The sequence below is a fragment of the Carcharodon carcharias genome, chromosome 12 (genome assembly GCF_017639515.1).
Source record: "Carcharodon carcharias isolate sCarCar2 chromosome 12, sCarCar2.pri, whole genome shotgun sequence".
NCBI lineage: Eukaryota > Metazoa > Chordata > Chondrichthyes > Lamniformes > Lamnidae > Carcharodon > Carcharodon carcharias.
Genome location: NC_054478.1, coordinates 140,257,956 through 140,272,347, shown reverse-complemented (window position 1 = coordinate 140,272,347; position 14,392 = coordinate 140,257,956). Strand labels below are relative to the sequence as shown.

Here is a 14,392-nt window from a genome sequence, read left to right as displayed (position 1 = left end):
TGAACAATTTTCTATACTAAAGACCACAAAAGGTACATCACTAAAAGTCAGGTTCAAGAGGGAACTTGAATGGTTGTTAAAAATGACAGATGGCATTACAAAGGAAAAGCAATTTTTTAGTTTTACAAAATTTGGTGCAGTTGATGCACTTTTGGCTCCCGTCTCTAGTTTGTACACGGTAGTGGGGATGCATCGAGTTAACAGCTGACATATATCATATTCTCCCTTGGGCCGTTTGTAGTGCCGGATATTATTAGGGCTCACATTTGTCATCCTGGCTAAGTAGTAATTCACCCGCTTCAGAGTCAGAAGATTCAAGGATTCAAGTCCTACTGCAGGGGTTTGAGTACTCAATTGAGGTTAACACCAGAGTGCAATATTGGGGGAATGCCACACTGTCAGAGGTGCCTTTATTCTGATGAGATATTAAACTAATGCTCGATTTGTCTTCTCAGGTGCAAGTAAAAAGATCCCAAAACACTATTTCGAAGAGAAGTGAACTATTCTCTCTAGCATCCTGGCCAATATTTATCCCTCAATCAATACTTACAAAACATTACTTGATCGTTATCACATTTCCATCTGTGGGCCTTTGCTATGCGCAATTGCCTGTTTCTTACATTACAACAACGACAACACTTCAAAAGAACTTCAACGGCTGAGAAGCACTTTGAGAGGTCCTGACATTTTTTTTTAATTTCTGGCATTCGGGGCTGAATCATACCCAGGTCAATGAAACAAATGCCTTTTTTCTGGTGGCAAGGGATCTATGTGAAATAGGTTTGAACGCTCTTGACACACAGTGTGATGCTGGAGACCCAGAATGTATTAAATGTCAAAGCAAGATATTACAGATGTTGGTATTCAAATAAAGAAAGGAAAATGCTGGAAAATACCCAGCAGATAAGGCAACATCTTTGGAAAGAGAAACAGAGTTAATATTACAGATCGAGAAACCTTCACCAGAACTTTCCAATGACAAGTCAACAACTTTCTGTCTCCAGTGGTGTCACCTGATCCGCTTAGCATTTTGTGTTTTTACTGCATTTTATACCAGTCTGGAAATCTGATTCAGTGAAGACACAAAGGTGTATAGTATAGCAATGAAAACATTCACAACAACAGGTGCTGCTCTTTCAAGTCTGGGTTGGATGGGTAAAGGATGCCTCATTTTGCATCTGCTCCTTTCATAGCCAATTTGGGAATTCTTTACTCAGGCACTGGATGCCCTGAGTTTAACTTGCTCTATTTCTGAACTATAACATGCCTTCTTTGAAGTAGGCAAAAAAATCACTATCCACCCTGCCTTTGCCAAAAAAAAAATCTAAATTTAAAAATGGAGCAAAAACTTTTAATTGGATCCCCATTCCAGTCAGCATACGTTCTCAAGTGCTCTGCTCCAAACTCTCGCCAAATATGATTTTAAAAGCACAGTCAAACCACTTTGAATATACTCGATGTTGAAACCCATCACAAACTCACCATCAGCAGTTTCCATTACACTGCTGTTGAAACCACGAGGAACTCCACGGACTGAGGAAACTTGTGGTCGCTCAAAGTGGGTAACGCGCTCTGAGGCACCAGTGGTCACATCTGGTGGTGCTGAGTGGTTATCTGAATAGAAGGTAAAGAAATTATTAAAACATTTGCTATCCTATCTGGTGAGAATTGAAGAATGAGCCACTTGGTGCATTCCATGTGCAAAATACAACTTACTTTCGCAAACAGTTTTCTCCTCTCCCTTTCTTGCTGACGTGCAGCTCCATAGGAGCTGGTTACACTCCAGGAACTTGCTTAGCAGGCTACCGTAATAATCTTTACAGTGGGTGGCAATATGCTCACAGATCAAGGGAGACATCACAACATGGCTCAATCCTTTCCTCATCCAATGTTTGCACACACTGACTAATGGGGGGTGGGGGGGTGTATTCAAATCTCAGGTCCATAAGTATGGATTGTCACTCTTAAATCCAGAAGGATTTCAGGAACTTAACTCAGAAATTGGTGAGAATGCGGAACTTGCTACCACATGTTTCAGCTGAGGCGAATCAGATGGGCACATTTCAGAAGAAGCTAGGCAAATATATGAGGGAGAAGGGAATAAAAACAGATTTGCAGCTGGGGTGACATGAAGTAAAGTGGGAGAAGGTTAGCATGGCGCATAAATACCAGCATTGACCTGCTGGGTCAAATGGCCTGTTTGTGTGCTGTAAAATTCTGTGATTAAACCTTTTTGGGTTGTGCAGCTGAGCTACTCTGTAAATACACTCAATACAAGTCTCAGTACTCAGCATGCAATTGTTTACAAAATTTAAAACTGGTTCTCAAATGATTTTAATCCTTGTTTGTGTTACAAACCTTAGAGTAATACAAAGAACATGAATAAAAATCTCATTCCATTTCATGTGCTAAGATCAGAAGCTAGGCAGTACTGTGCATATAACAGAATTCCTTCCACTCAGTGACATTCTCTGTAGCGGGGGGCTCAATGAGCTGGTACAAAAACGTCCAAAATGAGAACAACATGACATGTCACAGCAGGAGGGGATGCACCACTTCTCTTTTGACTGGCTGCCCATCTTCCACAATAAATGTCTTGAACTGTAGAATGATACAACAAGGCCTTTCTCCTTCATCGGGACAGCTATTTGGAAGAGTTATTCAATTAGTCCCACTCCCCTGATCCTTCCCTACATCCCTGTAGATGCTTCCCCTCCATGTATATATCTCCTTTGAAAGTTATTATTGAACTTACTTCCACCACCCTATGGACAGTTCATTCCAGAACATAACTGCTGTGTAATTCTTCCCCCCCAACTCCTGCCCCCTATTCATGTCACTACTCAATTTTTTGCCAATTAATTTAAGTTTATGTCTTCTGGCTATTGACCCTTCCACCACCAGAAATACTTGTTCGTTATTTAGTTATCGAAAGCCTTCGTGATTCTGAACACATCTATCAAATCTCCTCATAATCTTTGCTCTAGGGAGAACAACTCCAAATTCTCCAATCTTTCCACCTAACAGAAGTTCTCCAGCCTTGATACCATTCCAGTAAATCTCTCCTCTACCCCACCCACCCCTCCAAGATCTGGGAATCCTCACTGAAGTGTGCTGACCAAAATTGCTTAAAATACTCCAACTGGGGCCAGTGTCTTATAAAGGTTTAGCATAACCTCCTTGCTTTTGCACTCTAAGACGCTATTTATGAAGCCAAGAATTTGCTTGCCTTCTCAACTTGTCCTGCTACCTTCAAAAATGTGTACAGACAATCCGAGGTCCCTGTTCCTACACTCTCTTCCTAATTACACCATTCTGTTTATATTGTTCTTCACGTTCTTACTATCAGAGTGCATCAATTCACAGTTGTGTTAAATTTTCACTGCCATGTATCTGCCCATTCCACCAACACATCTATAGTTTCCTCACTATTTATTAAATTTTTAAGGTTTGTGTCATCTGCAAATGACATTTGAAATTCTGCCCTCCTTAGCCAAGTGCAGATCATTACTATAAATCAAACAGCCGCGATTCAAACACTATCCCCCAGGGACCCTGCTGCACATTTCCCTCCAGTCTGAAAGACTCATCGTGACTCTGCTTTTTGACCCTCACTCAATTTCTTACCCATGCAGCCATTGATATCGCATTTAGCCCCATGGCTTCAATTTTGTTAATAAAGCTATTATGTGGTAATTTAGCAAATGTCTTTTGAGAAGTCCCTATGCACTTTAACCGCATTACATCAAACCTCTCCACCACTTCAAAGAATTCAATCAAGTTAGTCAAACACAATTTGCCTTCAATAAATCTGCGCTGGCTGTCATTTATTAACTCTCAGAGAAAATTAGGATCAATTTTGAGTCTCAAAGTTTTCCACCACAGGTGTAAGCTGACCGGTCTGTAATTGCTGGTCTTAGCCCTCACCCCATTTTTGAATATTTGTAATCCTCCAGTCCTCTCTCACTGCACCCATATCCAAGGACAATTAGAAGATTGTGGCCAGGGCCTGCAATTTCCAACCCTTACTTCTCTCGGCATCCTATCTAGGCTAGCTGAATTTAATACTTTTGAGCACTGCCAACCAATTTTTATCTTTGCTTAGGGTGTGGGTATCACTGGCAAGGCCAGCATTTGTTGCCCATCCCTAATTGCCCCTTGAACTGAGTGGCTTGCAAGGCCATTTCATAGGGCAGTTAAGACTCAACCTCATTGCTGTAGGCCTGGAGTCACATGTAGGCCAGACCAGGCAAGGATGGCAGATTTCCCTCCCTAAAGGGGCATTAGTGAACCAGATGGGTTTTTACAACAATCGATGATAGTTTCATGGTCACCGTTATGAGGCTAGGCTTATTGAATTGAATTTAAATTCTACCAGCTGCCACGGCGAGATTTGAATCTATATCCCTAGAGCATGAGCCTGGGCCTCTCGACTGGCCCAGTGACATTATCACTACACTAGCATCTTTCTCCCTCCCCTTCCTTATCTAATTTCAACCAATCTAATTTTTCTACCAACTCCTCCTCCACTCTAACATCAGCAGCATCCTCTTCGCTAGCTAAGAATTGCTTAAGTCAAGCCCCCAATTATCACTACTCTAAAATTATGGCATCTTTCTGCAATTTTCCTGAAAATTTGTTCCTCCCTCCTTCTCACAATTTGGTGGCATATTCAGCAGTGTAATAGCTCTTGCATTGTTCCCTAATTCTAACCAAGTAATACAGGAACTCTTGAAAATAAAGAACTCCACCCACACACCGTAGATATAAATCACCCAAGTGTGAGTTTTTAAAAATTCCAAACCTCAGCAATGATGCCAGAGAATCTGAACAATGAGGAGAAACAAAGTGAACAGGAAGGTGCTTTCATGTGGAAAGGAAAAAGGAAACACAAGGATAGTACCTCAACGTCCTTTATAATTTTCTCCACTTCCAATTTTACATGGAGAACACGAGAATGGATAATCTGATAATCTCTCTACAACTGCCAGGTATCCAGTGCTATGCACAGCACCCAAGTATTCATTTTTTTTCCCCAACCCCCTACAAAATCTTTTCTGAAATAACTATATTATCATCACTCGTTGATCATATTGCTGAGCATGGTTTAGCTCAGAATTTTTCCTTTAGACAAAGTAATTGAGGGCAGTCATTTTGCATCTGCACTTCTTGTATTTCATTTAATTGACAAAGCTAAGCAATCCCACAACCAACGGATCATTTCAAAGCTCTAGTCCAGCCACATCCAGTTGTGATTGGTGGTGGACAATTAAACAACTAAGAGGAGGTGGTGGTTTCACAAACATCCCCATCCTCAATGATATGGGGAGCCCAGTACATCAGTGCAAAAGACAAGGCTGAAGCATTTTCAACCATCTTCAGCCAGAAGTGCACAATCCATCTCGGCCTCCTCAGGAGGGCCCCAGCATTATAGATGCCAGTCTTCAGCCAATTCGATTCACTCCACATGATATTGAGAAACAGCTGAAGGCACTGGGTACTGCAGAGGCCATGGGCCCTGACAAATATTCCAGCAATAGTACTGAAAATCTGTGCTCCAGAGCTTGTCACATCCCTAGCCAAGCTGTTCCAGTACAGCTACAATACTGGCATCTAACCGGCAATGTGGAAAATCTCCCAGGTATATCCTGTCACAAAAAGCAGGACAAATTCAACCCAGCCAATTACCGCTGCGTCAGTCTCCTCTTGATCATCAGCAATGATGGAAGGTGCCATCAAGCGGTACTTGCACAGCAATAATGTGCTCGCTGATGCTCAGTTTGGGTTCCGTCAGGGCCACTCAGTTCCCGACCTCATTAAAGCCTTGGTCCAAACATGGACAAAAGAGCTGAACTCCCAAGGCGCGGTAAGAGTGACTGCCCTTGACATCAAGGTAGTATTTGACTGAGTGTGGAACCAAGGAGCCCTAGCAAAACTGGGGCAATGGGAATCAGGGAAAACGCTCCACTGGCTGCAGTCATACAAAAGAAGATGGTTGTGGTTGTGGGAGGCCAATCATCTCAGTCCCAGGACATCACTGCAGGAGTTTCTAAGGGTAGTGGCTTAGGCCTAACCATCTTCAGCTGCTTCATCAATGACCTTCCCTCCATCATAAGATCAGAAGTGGGGATGATCGCTGATGATTACGCAATGCTCAGTACCATACTCCTCAGATACTGAAGCAGTCCATGTCCAAATGCAGCAAGACCTGGACAATATCCAGGTTTGGACTGGTAATTGCAATAACATTTGCAACACATACATGCCAAGCAACAACCATCTCAAACAAGAGAGAGTCTAGTCATCTCCCCTTGACATTCAATGGCATTATTATTGCTGAATCCCCACCATCAACATCCTGAGGGTTTCCATTGACTGTACCAGCCATACAAATAATTTATCTACAAGAGCATGTCAAAGGCTGAGAATTCTGCAGAGAGCAACTCACTCCCTGACTTCTCCATCTACAAGATACAAGTCAGGAGTATAATTGAATACTCTCCACTTTCCTGGATCAATGCAGCCCCAACAAAACTCAAGAAGCTCAACACAATCCAAGGCAAAACAGCACGCTTAATCAGCACCATATCCACCGCCTTAAGCATTCATTTCACGCACCATGGCAGCAGTGGGTAACATCTATACGATGCACTGCAGTAACTCACCAAGCCTCCTTCGACAGCACCTTCTAAACTCACAACCTCTACCATCTAGAAGGACAACGGCAGCAGACATATGGGAACACCACCACCTGCAAGTCACTCACCATCCTGACTTGGAAATACATCACTGTTCCCTCACTGTCGCTGGTTCAAAAATCCTATAACTGCCTCCCTAACGGCACTGTGGGTGTAGTACCTACACCACATGGACTGCAGCGGTTCAAGAAGGCAGCTCAGCACCACCTTTCTCAGGGGCAATTTGGGATGGCAATAAACGCTGGCCTAACCGGGGACGTCCACGTCCCAGGAAAGAATTTTAAAATCCAGTCAACCTAAGAAAGTCTATGGTTAATACGTAATTTAAAAAGTATATAGTTTTGGTTACATAATTCGTGCTCCAGTGAAGAACGGAAATTTTCAGCACCACTTATACATACAAGATGTTTTTCAACTCAAAATAAATGACTCAGTATCATGTGCCTGGGAGCAACATTATAAGTCTCTCCTGCTTACAGGTTCTAAAAGTACTCCTAAATCCGCAGGTAATTCCTTTTTAATACAATGAACATGCATAATTCCTTCAAAAGGTGGAAGGCTGTTATTAATAAGATCATTTGCTTTGAATGTTTAGTTTAACCACATCATGAACAGAAGCTTTTCTCCAACCAAGTGCCAATACTTGCTTGGTAAAACACGTCATTCAATAAGTCACCCCATCCTTAATGATATTATTAAAATTCATGAGTGCTGTGTGGTGCCAACATACAATGCTGCGAGTGGTAAATGAGTTTGTACCCACAACACTGTACATAATAGAAGTTCTGTTCTCAGCTGTGCCTGCATAGGCCAAATGCTTCCCCATAAGCAGAAAAGATGATTCAAATGAGTCGATGCTCACTGAGCTGCTCACATGCACCTTCCACTTGCTGGATCAGATGAGTTCTCTCCAACAGGCATTTCACTTACACATATAAATATGTGCAAGAGAAAAAATGAACACCAAAATAAAGCAGCAAATTCCCCATGAGAACAAGGCAAGCTACCACTTACTTCCATTTAATTTTTACCATGAAGTATTGTCCACAATAACAACGTGTCTTTCATAAAAGCCACTTCTAAATTAGATTTAAAATCCTGAAAGTCTTTCTAGGGTGTTACTAGGTTTTATTTTCAAATACTAGGACCCAAAAAAAAAAATCGGTGAGAAAATTAGAGCCTAAAAAATAATGGGTAGATTCAGAAAAAAAAAAATCAATACCCCACATAACCTCAACTTTTTCCAAAGATCCGCAGACTGCACACATTCATTATTAGCTTAAAAAAACAACTGCAACTTGCCTCTGTTCCAGAATTTGACATTCATTCAGTCAGGTCCCAAGAAGCACATCCATCACACTGTGCATGTTGCACAAGTGTTATCACTCAATGTGCACGACAACATCAATAACACAAGATGTGCACATTGTGGGATTCTGGGACACAGAAGTAGGGCCAATTCCTCTTTCTGCAACAAAAACAAAAAACTGCGGATGCTGGAAATCCAAAACAAAAACAGAATTACCTGGAAAAACTCAGCAGGTCTGACAGCATCGGCGGAGAAGAAAAGAGTTGACGTTTCGAGTCCTCAGAACTGTTGAAGGGTCATGAGGATTCGAAACATCAGCTCTTTTCTTCTCCGCCAATGCTGCCAGACCTGCTGAGTTTTTCCAGGTAATTCTGTTTTTGTTTTCCTCTTTCTGCAAGTCAGAATCGAGTAGAATCATCAGCCCGGAATAATCTGGGAATTTTTTTGAAAATCAGTTTTAAAAAAAACTTTTTTCAGTCTCTAGTTATCTAGTAATTCAAGTGGCATATTGAAAGTTGTGCACAGTATTTGTGAAAGATTCATGGGAATCCACTCAACAATTGACATGGTGGTTAAACTGATCCAGTCTGGCTCTTGTTGCCAGGGCTTATGGCAGGAAAACAGCCATTTCAGCGCCTTTTCAGCTTGGTAGTATGTGAACTACGTTTTTACGTAACAAAGCAGTAAAACAGAGAAGCAACCAAAAATATTGAACCAGCTATTTTCGGCATTGTGTTCTAAAGCGTGTGCCAGCTCTGCCAGCTTGTTTTGCACGCAGAAAAAAGTTTCCACGTTTGTTGATTGGCATTTTACATTGCAGTCAATCACAAAGCAGTACATGACGCTGATTCCAATCACAAAGCAGCCACACACATGCTGCCACTCTATTCGCTTCACAAGAACAACACTGGCCTGGATTTTGTGCTCCTCAGCAAAGCAATGGCGCTTGCTTTATCACTTTTCAAGTTACATTGAGGAATTCTCACAGACAGCAAATCGGGAAGAAAAATGTATTGATTATCTTTCACTTTTTATATATATATTTTTATACACTCAACAACATAAAGATTGGGACATACACATGAGAAAAATATCATGAACAAACTTTAAAAACATTAAAGCTATGGCATTAAGTTGGAAAATCTGACACTATGCAAATATAAAATTTGTTTTCCAGAGTCAGGCGGGTCCTTCAGCAGCTGTTGAAAATTAACATGCCAATAGAAACCCATAACTTCTTCAGGGTTTTTTTTTTTAAACAGCAATATTACAGTGAAAAGGGGGAAGTTCTCATCGGTTCAGTGATTTCTAACTGACTGCCATTGGTGGGGACTTCAATAGCACACCCAACAGAGCGCAGAGTTACTAACAGAAACTTCTGGATTTCCGCATTCAGTTGCATCTGTACAGAGAAATGACGGCAATTGTTGAGAGTTTTGGCGTCATTACTACCGCAAAATCAGGGCCACTATATTAAATGCAAATGAAAAAGTCCTAAATTTCACAACCAGAGATTTCTTTTAAAAGGGCCCATTTAACAACCTGTGCAAATGATTTACAAAAAAAAAGTTGGAAAACAAATTCACGGTGACTCATCTCTGGCAGCCACTTTGCACACATCTTCTGCAACGGTACTATTTATGAGAACGCCACAAGGCCTTTACAATAACATTTGTTTTGAGGATATGATACAATTACAAATTTAGTCTGTGAAGGGCACCACACAAGTTATACTATATCAACCAACTCAAGAGTCATAACACAAGCACACACACAAACTGCAATCCTCACTGTGAAAATAAACAAAAGCAAAACTATCCTTTGTTCTTCAAAAGCCACAACACAAGCAAACGACGTACACATAGCTTTAACAGCGAATTTATGAGAGGCTACAGGAAGGTGGTACAATAAAAACTTGTGAAAGCAACACGCAATCTGAATCGAGATAAAAACTGAAGAGATAAGTTGATCAACATTTAGTTGAAAGGCAGAGAAAATTGCTTTAACAGTGAAAATGAGTCAGCAGGATTGGGCTGAGAAATTGTGCATTTGATTCCCAAGTCTAGACCGTTAACATAAATTATGAACAGTAGTCCCAACACTGAAACTTGTGTGTCACCACTTTCCGCCTTCTGCTGCTCTGAATAGCTACCCTTTGCCACTTACTCTCTGCTTGCTGACATGCAGCTAGCTGTCTATTTTGTAATTTGTCCCCTCACTTCAGATGTTCTAACCTTATTCATTAGTCTAGAAGGTGGAACCTATCAAAGGCCTTTGGGAAATCCAGACAAATTACATCTTCTGCATTATCCTGTCTACCCTATCTGTTACCTCTTCAAAGAATTCATTCTCCTTTTGGAATCCATGCTGACTATTCATTGTTATATTTTTGGATTCTAGATGTTTTCCTATTTTCTCCTGCATTAGGGGTCCTATTATTTTTCCTGCCACTGACATTAATCTAATGTTAAATTTTATTGTTTAAAACCAATTAAGAAAGTCCCCGCCTCATCCACTCATGCAGATAGTCAGAATACTTTGTATAAGGTTTGAACATAGGCCCAGCAACATACAAATGATTCATTTTCCTGTTACACTGAGGCTGATCCCTGGAGAAGTTAAAGCAAAATACTGCAGATGCAGGAAATCCAAAATAAAAACAGAAAATGCTAGAAAAACTCAGCAGGTCTGGCAGCGTCTGTGGAGAGAGAAACAGAGTTAACGTTTCGAGTCCGTATGACTCTTCTTCAAAGCTAAAGAGAAGCAGAATTTACACTGTTTAAGTGGGCGGGGGGGGGGGGGGGGAACAGTTAAAGCAGGATAGGGGACTAAGGAAAAATTGACAAAAAAGTCATAGACACAAAACAAAGGGAGTGTTAATGGGTGGTGGTGAAGACTAAAGAAGGTGCTGATAAGTGGCATAAGGTTACGAAAGCAGAATGTGTTAATAGCAGAACAATGGCCAGCACTCTTTGAAAGAACATAGAACAAGTGACAGATGGCCTTTGTAATGGGGAGAGGGGGGGGTGGGAGAGAGAAGTGGAAGGGCCCTGGAGAAGTAATCTAGATTCAACATTTTAAATTGATGCAAGTTTCTTGTACTTCATTGTACCACTAAATCGGGCAGGCGGGGTGGTTAGCTCAATTGGCTGGAAGGCTAATGTGTGGATCATTTTAAGACCAACAGCATCAGGTCCAATTCCCATTTCGGCTGAGGTAGACTCAGAGGCCTGCCTCCTCACCCTACCCGCAGTAAATAAATCATGGCACTTTGCGGTGCTTCAGCAAATAATCGCCAAGGGCCTGCCTTTGGGTACAGAACTCAAGGAGAAGTCTAGTGAAACAGGAGCACACTGTCATCTCATTCACTTTGCTCACAATGTTTTTCTTTTCCTTCTTATAATAGCTGCTGCACCTCATTTCTTTTTTAAAAAATAGTCTCCAGTTTCAAACCTGGAAACTTACGCCCACACACACAACTCAAGTGAGGACAACCCCTTAAGGAACTTTTTAAAAATGTAGATACTTCAGGAGACTAAAGGATCCTTAGTTATGGAAAATGGCTACACAATGTCCCTGTTGTTACGGATATTTCTACAATAGTTCCCTTGCTCTGTGTGCACAACGGTGTTATCTTGTAACGACAGAGAGGGAAGTGCTATTTAAAGCTGCTCCCACACAGTGCCATTGTAGTCAGCAAACTACACCATAAAGGGAGGTGCACACATTCTAAATAAATTTCCACTCTGCCTTTGGAACTTGAACTATTATCAGTTTTCCAACCTCCAACACATGCAAGCAATCCAGGTTTATATCATTAGGAAGACCTCCAAAACTACTGACTGTTGTAATTACCAGTTTTATTTCTAAATGCCTTCTCTTCGCATTGTCCTCCATCCTCATCATGGCCCTATTTACTTGCATTGAAATGTTCAATCCTTACTCTACAGATAGAAGGGGGGCAGGGGTTTAGATTTTGCTTTGGGCATTATCAGAAAATTGAGGCCAGAGCAAACTAGACAAATTAGGCTTCAAGTTTCCACTAAAATTTACTTGCATAATCACAAACATAAAATAAGGCACTGTAACAGAACTTAATTCTTTTCCCCACCCCTTCTTTCCATTCAAAAGGTATTTTCTAATGTACTCAACAGTGGTAACCTGGCACAGTTTATGAATATGGCTGAAAAACACTATCACTAAAAGAACATATTTTTAACAGGGGTGGTCAGTTGCGAGTAAGCTGATTTCAAACCACTGAAAAAAGACGACGAACCTTGAACAAGAGGAAAGACAGAGGAGAGCACAAGTGCGACTGGCCGTAACTCACGTCGGTTTAAATTTCCCTGATCTTTTCCGCTGCTTCAGCCTACTCTGCCCGGATTGCAATGATATAACTAGCAGAGACAAGTGGAAACATGATCCACACATACCTCCACACGCCACATCACAAAAACTTATCCAATTAGCTTAGTTATTTCAATGTGCATGGATCTTGATAGCTTTCGCATCATGCATATGCACACATTTCTCTCAGTTTTTTCTTAAAATGGTGACCTGGCCAGATCTTCACTCGTACACCCAAACTTCTGGCAATGAACCAAAGGAAAGTCAATTATATTTTCTGTGACCAATATCAGTCATCATAACAGCTGTAATCAGATCATTTGGATTCTGTCTATACTGTTTTGGGTTAATTTATGCAGGAAAAAAGCATGCTACTCTGGACAATTTGAGATCTAATCTGAATCCACTTAATTATTTTGGACTGGGTGCTACGTGGTACAAATTTGTTCCATCATTCTGGGCTATGAAACTTACAGCAGGATTTGTTGTACAATACGAGGTTACATTAGAATTGGAGGGGGAAGCACACAAGCCTCTGCATAGGTTGTTAGCATGGAATCAAGGCCTACAGTTGGTGAAGCCCATTAAACTTATGCAGAAGCATTCTATTGTCAATGAGAGCTGTCAAGTCAGAATAATTTGTATGGGAATTCAGCTTAAGCAGAACCAGCATTATAGTTGCAGGGGAAGCAGTTCAGAGAAGGTTCACTAGCCTGATTATCTGGATGAAAGGGTTGTCTTACAAAGAAAGGTTGAGCAGTATGGGCTGATACTCATTGGAGTTTAGAAGATGAAAGGTGATCTTATTTAAATACAAGATTCTGACGGGCTTGATAGGGTAGATGCTGAGAAAATGTTTTCCCACTTGGGGGAAATCCAGAACTAGGGGGCACAATTTAAAAGTAAGAGGCCTCCTATTTAAGACGGAGGAGTAGGAGGAATTCCTTCTCTCAGAGGGTCATTTATCTTTGGAATTTGGAGTTAAGGGCACAACCAGATCAGCCATGATGTTACTGAATGGCAGAGATGGCTCAAAGGTCCAAATGGCCTACTCCTGCTCCTATTTCTTATGATCAGTAATTCATAGTAAGACATTCCCGGTTCATATAAGTTCACAGGGTCTCATATCACGTATTCAGGTAACTAAAACTGCTCATTCTGCTTCATTAATAAAGTTGTATTTTACAAAACTCCAAACTTGAAATTGTGTCAATTTGGTTTCCTCACCAGTGGAAAATCAGTACAAATCCCAAATTGCAAAGTACTAGATTCACATGGTGAGAAGAAAATTTTTGACACCAAAGTTATGGCACTACAGAATTCTACAAACGGCTGTTAAAAGGGGATTGGATAACTGAAAAAAAAAATCAAAAGGACACAAGGAAAAGAGGAAAAAGAGACAGAAAATAACTCCTGAGTGGCATGGGCACTGGCGCAGGTCCAATGATTAGCCAAGCTGGAATTTCCAATTCACTATATAAATATACAGACGGGGCTGAAAAAAGATGAGCAGGACAGTTAGGTTCCACATGATAACTTCCTCCAAACAGTCGCAAGGGAGGATACAATATGCTTTCTTTCAATAGTGATAACCCAAGTAGAATTGATGACTTCAATATAAAAGAGTATGAATTCTTAATGATCTAAAAGGAATAAAACAAGAGAATCCCTACAGATAGATGGTATTTATCTCACAGTACTGAGAGACAAAACTGAAGACTTGTGAAGCACTGCTCATGATTATGAATGAGATATTAGGGAGGTTTCTAAGGGGGAAGAGAAGCAATAGTGGAGGAACAAGCAAGTATGCATACAGGGTAGGTGGGTAGCAGCAAATCACCAGGCAAAGGAGCTGAAGTACCATTTTCTTCATTTGCCTCTCTGCTGTCCCTTACACCTCTTTTTAAACATTCGTTAATGGAATGTGGGCTTCGCTGCCTGGGCCAGCATTTATTGCCCATCCCTAACTGCCCTCAGGAAGGTGGTGGTGAGCTGCCTTCTTGAACCACTGCAGTCCATGTGGCGTAGGTATACCCAC

General features: G+C 41.1%; 1 protein-coding gene across 4 annotated transcripts in view; it reads right to left on the bottom strand.

The window, feature by feature from the left end:
- dip2a (disco-interacting protein 2 homolog A) overlaps window positions 1-14,392 on the bottom strand; it is a 216,143-nt gene that overhangs the window by 63,173 nt on the left and 138,578 nt on the right. For all 4 annotated transcript variants that reach the window (XR_005944547.1, XR_005944546.1, XM_041200489.1 and 1 more), the window contains exon 6: window positions 1,483-1,614. Coding sequence is in view for 2 of the 4 variants with exons in the window: in XM_041200489.1 (XP_041056423.1) it covers window positions 1,483-1,614 (132 nt within the window). In the remaining 2 variants the exon portion in view is untranslated. The remainder of the gene's footprint in view (window positions 1-1,482; window positions 1,615-14,392) is intronic.